This window comes from Merops nubicus, unplaced genomic scaffold (assembly GCF_000691845.1).
Source record: "Merops nubicus isolate BGI_N331 unplaced genomic scaffold, ASM69184v1 scaffold39408, whole genome shotgun sequence".
Lineage (NCBI taxonomy): Eukaryota > Metazoa > Chordata > Aves > Coraciiformes > Meropidae > Merops > Merops nubicus.
This window is the reverse complement of record NW_008627058.1, coordinates 541-8,131: the sequence shown is the minus strand read 5'-3', so window position 1 is coordinate 8,131 and position 7,591 is coordinate 541. Positions and strand designations below refer to the sequence as shown.

The 7,591-nt window shown below is 42.2% G+C and overlaps 1 protein-coding gene across 1 annotated transcript in view; it reads left to right on the top strand.

The window, feature by feature from the left end:
• LOC103778602 (retinoic acid receptor beta-like) overlaps positions 1-5,483 on the top strand; it is a gene marked incomplete at both ends in the record, with an annotated part of 6,846 nt that extends 1,363 nt beyond the window's left edge. Inside the window, one exon of the mRNA XM_008946196.1 lies at positions 5,307-5,483. Coding sequence (XP_008944444.1) covers positions 5,307-5,483 — 177 coding nt within the window. The remainder of the gene's footprint in view (positions 1-5,306) is intronic.
• Positions 5,484-7,591: the final 2,108 nt, after the last annotated feature.

Here is a 7,591-nt window from a genome sequence, read left to right as displayed (position 1 = left end):
TGACCCCCACGGTGATTTTCTGGCTGCTGCAGTTTGGGGTCAGGGCAGCCCTTGATGAATCTGGTCTGTCTGTGTCCCGAGTAACTGTGACCTGACCACATTCTCTCTGAGGCTGGTTATTGCTTGCTTATACCTCAGGTCAGATCAGATAGCTTGGGGAAAAAGGTTTCTTGGTTTGATTGTTGATCTGTTGGAAGCCCACAGCAGTTAGTTGCATGTGGCTGAAGTTCCTGTCACTTTGTCATGGTTTGCTAATATGCAAGTTGCAATAACAAAATTCTGCTGAAAGAGTTATTTTTGGCTTACCTTGAATCTTTGAGGGTAATACAGCTTCCTTCAACAGCTACGTCAGAAAAAAAAATAGTAGCATTGCTAGATACTGTCTTTTTGCTGCATTCTCATAGTCTCTGTGTGAAGTGCAGAGGATTTACATCTCTCACCTAGCTACGGTCTGGTGACTGCTCCAGCTTTTTAGGTAGGAATTCAGTGTTAATGGTTCATTTTTATAAACACTGTCTTTGCCCTGCTGTGGAAGGGACAGAGTGCTGCTGGGGCTGGAATAAAGGTCATGTGCGTTTCTGGCTGCCCATCAGCCCAGGAGTTGGGGAGAAGCCTTTCTGCAGTGGTGGAGGCAGCAGGAGGTGTAAAGTGTGTGCTGCTTGGAGAAGCACAGCTTTGGTGCTTGGACAACACCACCAGCTGCTGGTCAAGCGGCAGGGCTCAGGCAGTAATCTCTCCTTGTCAGGCAGTTGAAATAGAGACTCTTAAGTCAAAAAAAAGGAGCATGTAGCCCTTTTTTAAAATGCTGAGTCCAAGGGGAGCTAGAAGCCTAGGCCACTCTGTTTTCTTGATCATAACAAGCTAGTACAGGTAGAAGATTGCCCACCAGTCCTGCTTTTGTGATGGTTCTGTAGGCTAGCAGTCACAAAACGTGTCATGCTCTCAGTGTGGAGGATACAGATTGCTTTTGTAACCTTAGAGTTTTTTATTTCATTCTTTAAGTGACAGGTGAGAATTGAGCATACTGAATTGGATTCACTTGAATTTCATGAGCTTTGCCCTTGTGTACTGATAGAACTAGTGGAAGGAAGAAACTGTCCTGCAAGTGCTGCCTCTGTGCGCCTTTGGTTACATGATCGTTAAGACTGACTTAAAACATTGTTTGTTGCTAAAAAGAGCAAAGAATTTTAAGTATAAGTGATTGGAGTGAAAAAGACCTTGCAGAGATACAATCATAAAAAAAAATCTGTTCAGCCATTCAGCTTGCGTATCTGGCTCCTCTCACTCTCAAGCACTGCAGCCCGCATTTCCCAGAGGGAAAGGTTACGTGGTGATTTTTTTCCCCCATTTTGTATTTTCACCCATTCAAAAATGGTTTTGGAGAAGCATTTTCAATTATGTCTTTTCATATCCATCTGTTCTTTAAAAAGAGAAAGTGTCCCTATCTGTAATAATTACCATACTTGGCATAATTAATAAAAGTCTACTTAAAATAATGGGAGAATAACACTCACGTTAAATTCCCTGGGTCATTTGACTTAACAGTTGCATTTGGTGGGCAGTGGCAAGTATAGTTCTGCTGATGATGAGAATCAGCAAGCTGTTTAAACGTAATGGATTTGAAAAGTCCATCATAAATAGATCTGTTTTATTACTGTCATCCAGGTAAGAGAGAGTGCCTTAGTAATTTCTCTGGAGATGTCATACTTTATAGTATAATTGAGTGTAACTGTACTGCTTGTCCCTTGAGACTGGTATTATTTGTAAGTCTACAGCTGTGTTACATCCAGCCTCGTGATAAAGGGAGGATAAAACAGAAAATAATTCTAACTCTGTGGACCCTTGCTGCGGGTTCTCCCAGCTTGCCCTTGGCTGGCTGGAAGCGAAGACATTTTGCATCTTGGTGGCATTTTGTCTTTGATTCTAAGTGCTGGGCATAGAAGTTACACAGCTATTGTTCTGCCATTGCAGAGAAATATATCTATATAGAGAGAGATGGATAAGTCTCCTGGTTCTGGGACTGAGCAGAGACGTGTGCTGTGGTCCTTGGTGAACTCGCCGGCACTGGAGTGCGTTGCTACTTTTGCTAAAGAGGTGTAGCAAGTGTTCCTGATTAGGGCAGAGTGCCCCTGTGAGCCTTGTTTCCTTTGCAAAGTGGATTTTAAAGACAGTAGGGATTCTGCTTCTGTGTATGTTTCTGTGAGTACCTCATCCCGTATCGTTAATGTGGAGATAGAGCAGTCTGCAACAAAAAAACAAAAATGATGGAAAAAATGGGATCAATTTATGTGGCAAAAATGGCTGTTTAATTGGATTTCATAGCAAGGTTGGGCTTTTCCACTGATAAAGATGCCACTAGGGTGTATTACAGTATTGTTCCACCATATGTGCGCTGGTGCATAGGCCTGAAAAACATGCAAGACTGCTCCTGGAAAAGACACCCAGACAAATGCTTCAGTAAAATATTCAGGAAAAGTCATAGCATGTGCATCTTTTTCACAGCATGGTTAGAGGAGATCCCCAGACAAATTTAATCAGAGTTTCTGTTTCTAACGTGCATTTTATTAACCCTGTGTTTTATTGTTCAACCTATACATTGATATTGAGTCAGTTTGGGGTTTACGCGTTCAGAAATGCTGCTAAAAATCTGGCTGTTTTCCATGATGCTTGTGACTACATTCATTACCAAATAAAACGTAAAAACTCTTTCCATTTGTGGCACCTCAAAGATAATGTGTAAACCACATTAGCTCCAACACAGAGGAATGTGGCACCCGGTGTAATAAAACATCCGTTTATTTTGTATTTTATTAACTGCCCCTTCTCTTCAGTTTGCATAATAGTGAGTTAGATTTACATTTGTTAAGATGGCCGTGCATTACTCTTAATAGAAGAGATGTCAAACTTCCCGTTGCCAGTACTGCAGCATGATAAAGTAACCTCATATGATACTGATGAAGATTTCGTTCACACTTGCTGGTTTCATGCAACGTCTTTTTTTTCCAGATGGATACCCTATTGTAAAATGATTTCCTGCTTTAGGCTCTGCTTTGTGTAGCTCTCTGCTATGCCATCTTTCTATGAACTGGATAAACTGCCTATTAAATTTAATTACAGCCTGAATGACTGCACATCTTGATCTTATTTTTCCTCCAATGTACTGTATTTCACCAAGGTCCTTGAGGATGAAATAAAATAAATCTGAGGGATGCATACTCCTGTAGCCAAAAGAAATGTTTCAAAGGGCATTACAATGACTGTTAACCCATTAGTTTTGGACCATTTTGAAGGCAGTTCTTTAGGCTTAGGATTATAAAGACATTTTCTCCTATCTTTTCTTCCGTCATATAAAAAAGCAAAATAAAATTGAAGAAGCTCCCAGAATAAAAATTCAAATAGAAATTCTGAAGTTGATTTCTTATCCCTTAAAAAGAGGGAGAGCAGGTATGCACCTTCAAACTGTTCAGCATAGTCAGCATTCATTTTTTTGTAATAATGGCCTAATGTAAATATTACCAGCTCAAGGCTCCACCCTGCTGCAGCTGAGGGTGAATGTCAGTTTGGCAGCTCTCCTGGCACCATCAGGACTTTTCCCTTCTGTGATTCACAAAGGTTGTGTTGCTTGTGAAGGCAGCCCTGGGAGAGGGGTGATGGAGCATCACAGCTAAGCTGAACTCGCCCCATGTCCCCTTGTCGACCTCTTCAGGCCCAGTTAGGAGAAGGAAGCTGATGGCTTCAGAGGTTTCCAGGGAGGTGGACGTCCTCACCATCAGCGGCGTTGGTGGCAGGGTCACTAGAGATGGTTCCTCCAAGAAAGTGCTGTCTGTGTAAATGGAAGGCTTTTTGATGGCTGTTTATCTGCCATGTCTGTTAGACTTCTAGGTTGAGATTCCTCTTATTTAACTTTAATTATAAAGTTGATTTCACATTTGAACTTTGACTGACTAAATCTAAGACAGCGAATCACTTCGACTTCCCTTGCAGCTCGGGAGAAAGGCTCCATCTGAGGGGAATTCCCCTTACCTGCCTTACTTACCTATCTGGTGTGGATGGGCCTTTTTTTGGAGAGGCCTCTCTCTTCCTCAGTTAGTCAAGAAGCTCAAGATGAGATGCAGAAGAGAGAATTCTGCCTTTATTTTTCTGTGGTTGCAGCTTGGCACCTTTTGCAGAGTCATTACCAGCATATTTTTACAGGTAAAATTCCTTTTGCAATGAAGAGGAGATCACCCAGACGCTGAAGGCAGCTGCAACGCTCACTAAACTTGGTGGCTGATTAAATAATGGGGGGGCTGTCCCACTGGCTCCATCCCAAACAGCAATGGATTGAATGCTGGCAAAATGGGAATATGCTGCATGCTGGGGTCCTTGGGTATTTCAGAGCTCTGTCATTACCCGATTCTCATCACCCCACAGGATGGGCCAGAAGTGATTGACCAGGTCTCCCTGTGGCACCACCTTTTGTTGGGCTAGTGTCAAATAGATCACAGTCACATCTGAGTCATGGGGTTCTTGTCTGACTAGTTTTAACTTTTTCAGGTATTAAGTGGTTATTCCAAATGTATGAAAACCTGAGTTTAATCACAAACTTAACAGGTTTTCTGCGCATCCTAGCAAATCACGGACTTTTGGATTATGATACATGAATATATGGAAACAGTCTCTGGAAGATGCAACTGGAATGTCCTCATAACACTTCAAACAGTGGGGTATAAGTTGGATGCACCATCAAATGAGCATAGAACATTCATCAGCACACATGGTGTTTTTCCTAATGTTGTGTAAAGAAATGCTCTTTAATTCATGGGAGTCTGTAGCTTGAGAAAGCTGTAAAACTCTTGCAGAGCCACAGAGCAGATAAATTAAGTAGAACTAATTTGCTAAGACCTTAAGTATGTGAAACTATGTTCCAAATATTGTGCTCCTTTTTCCAGGCGAGGACCCGATATTCTTGTTCCACTTGTTCATTTATATTTTCTGGGGTACAACTGTAAATTGTCTCTCTCAATGCACTTATTATATAACGGCAAGGAAGAATAATGATAGTGACATTTGGAAATGTTTAAGTTCATTTGTATTCCTTGTACAGATGGCCTCTGCAATCATAAGTAATGGAGAAATATCCAAGGAATTTTCAGATGATTAATCCAAGTTTAAAACCAGCATCATCCCAACAGCAAGCTGCAGAAAATGCCTGGAATGTTAATAGAAAGTACTTCTGGAAGGAATACTTGGTTGTTGTTTCTTTCCCTTGAAAAGCATTTACTGAAAGGGACCTTGTTGATTTATGGTGCCTTCTGTCTTTCCAGAACTCCAGCGCAGATCATCGGGTTCGACTGGACCTCGGGCTTTGGGACAAATTCAGCGAACTTGCAACAAAGTGCATTATTAAAATAGTGGAATTTGCGAAGCGATTGCCAGGCTTTACAAGTTTGACCATTGCAGACCAGATAACTCTACTTAAAGCAGCCTGCCTGGACATACTGGTATGTATTTTTAGCACCACTGCTATACCTTGAATGTATTTTCTATTTTTCTTTTTACTGTAATTGACAGGGAGAGGGGGTCAAATTCTGCCCAAGCCTTATGGTTGCAAAATTGGACATCCCGGGTGGTCAGGAACGGTCATGGGTGGACTCTAGCATGTCTACAGGCATGTTATATGGGATAAACATACTTTTCAAAGTAATCCTTACAGTTTATGGGTTTCAGTATAGTTGCAAGAAGGGCACATCTTGGTTTTATGGCACTAACCTGAAATATGTGCAACTTTGGAAAAATCTCCTTGTTAACACTGGGGAGAGATGCGGTTCTCTTTCCTTCCTCCTCTTTCCAAAACATAATGCTGTCTATAAAGGATACCTAGGAAGACAGTCTACTCTATAACATTTTAGGTACCTGTGGTCATGAGTCAATCTGAGGACACATCGTCAAAGTGAGGTTTTTGGCAGGTTGTAGAAGGGAAACTGATGTCCCTGGAGCCTGGTAGGTACAAGCTTCTGGCATGTAGGCCCACCTGCCTTCACCAGTGCTGCAGGCATCTGTGGAAGTGAACACTGTAATGGATTCATACAGATTTTAGCTAAATGTAATTTAATTTCAAATAGGCAAGTATACAACCTGCAGCAAGGAACGATGTAGGCAGGCTTGGATTTTTTTCTCGAGACCTTGCTTTGCCACTGTGTCAAGACAAGCTGTCCTCCCTCCCTTTGTCTCCTGTTGTTTCTGTCATGCTGACCTTCTGAGGAACCCTCTGGGATCTCAGCATTTCTTTATCAAGACCTTGGAGGTCTTCAGGCTTCTAATGGCAAATCCACTTCTTATTATTGGTTGTAGCAATAACTCAATAGAAGAGTTACTATTTTCAGTGTGCTTTAAACATGTTTTAAATGGTTTTTTCTGAGTACAAACCTTCAGGTCTTCACTGAGCCAAGCATAGCCAAAAAGCCCATTGCAGACTGGCTACTGTAGATACATTTTTTGGCATGGCACAGGAGTTTAAACTAGCAAATTTGAAGTTGAAGTAATTAATCTTGGAATTTCCAAAAGTGCATTGCTTCAAACAGGATCATACTGAGGAGGATGTTAACTGCTGTGACCTTTCCTCTTCTTCTGTCAGAAGCTGTTTTGAAGAATCGCATCTAGAGGACATTGATGAAGGAGGAAGGTGGGTGGGAGAGGGGAAGGGATATTGTTCTTTGGCCTATAAAAAAGGGAAGGTTGAGGTTAGCCTGCTGTGCTCTAGAGTCACTTCTTTTTGTCCCCTTCATCCAGGCACTCATTCAAGACTTGGCCAGCTCGTTGTTACTGTGTATGATCCCTCCGTGTGGCAAGGCTGTTCTTCACCAGCTCCAGGCCTGTGGTGGCCACCTCTGTCCCGATAAGACACAGTTATGTTCCCCTTACACCAAAAGGCATACAGCCATTGATAAATTGTGGCGTTGCCTCAAGTGTATTCAGCCAGAGCTACAGGATTGGAACTGCTTTGCACTTTGCTGTTGTAACCAGTAACAAATAGTTAATACAGAAACTACCCAAAAATGGTGGGGAGGAGTCAGGATATAGGAAGAATCTGTGTGTCCAAACTCTTTACTCCTAAAACGTCAGCCCTTAAGCTTCTGCCCCCTTATTTGTTGCTGTCCTTGCTCTGGCTCTGTAGCTGCTAAAGGAAAAAAATAACCTAATTCTGTAGTAGGTTCCTGGTGCTCTTTGTTGGGGTGGGTAGTGGGAGCTTACCCGCTCACCCCCAGAGCATGCACAGCCCCTGTTGCACAGAATAGCCCCCACACCCCGCAGCAACCCCACTTACTGCTTGGGTCTCCAGCACTGGCTGGGCAATACCGATTACTTAGGGGTAACCTTTGTGTTAGTGGGCCTATCTGAAGGGCCTAGATAAAGGCACTTCCAAAGTAACTAAATAAAAGCCTAGCTGCCAGATTAGAAAAAGAATAACAAATCAAGTGGTAAACGGTGACTTTATTTCAACTACTCAGTAGATAGAAAGGGTTGATTCTTTAATACAGTTTACCACTTTTACTTTGTGGCCATGTAGCACCTTCCAGCTCTAGTTATAAACTTTATTGAGACCTGTCAT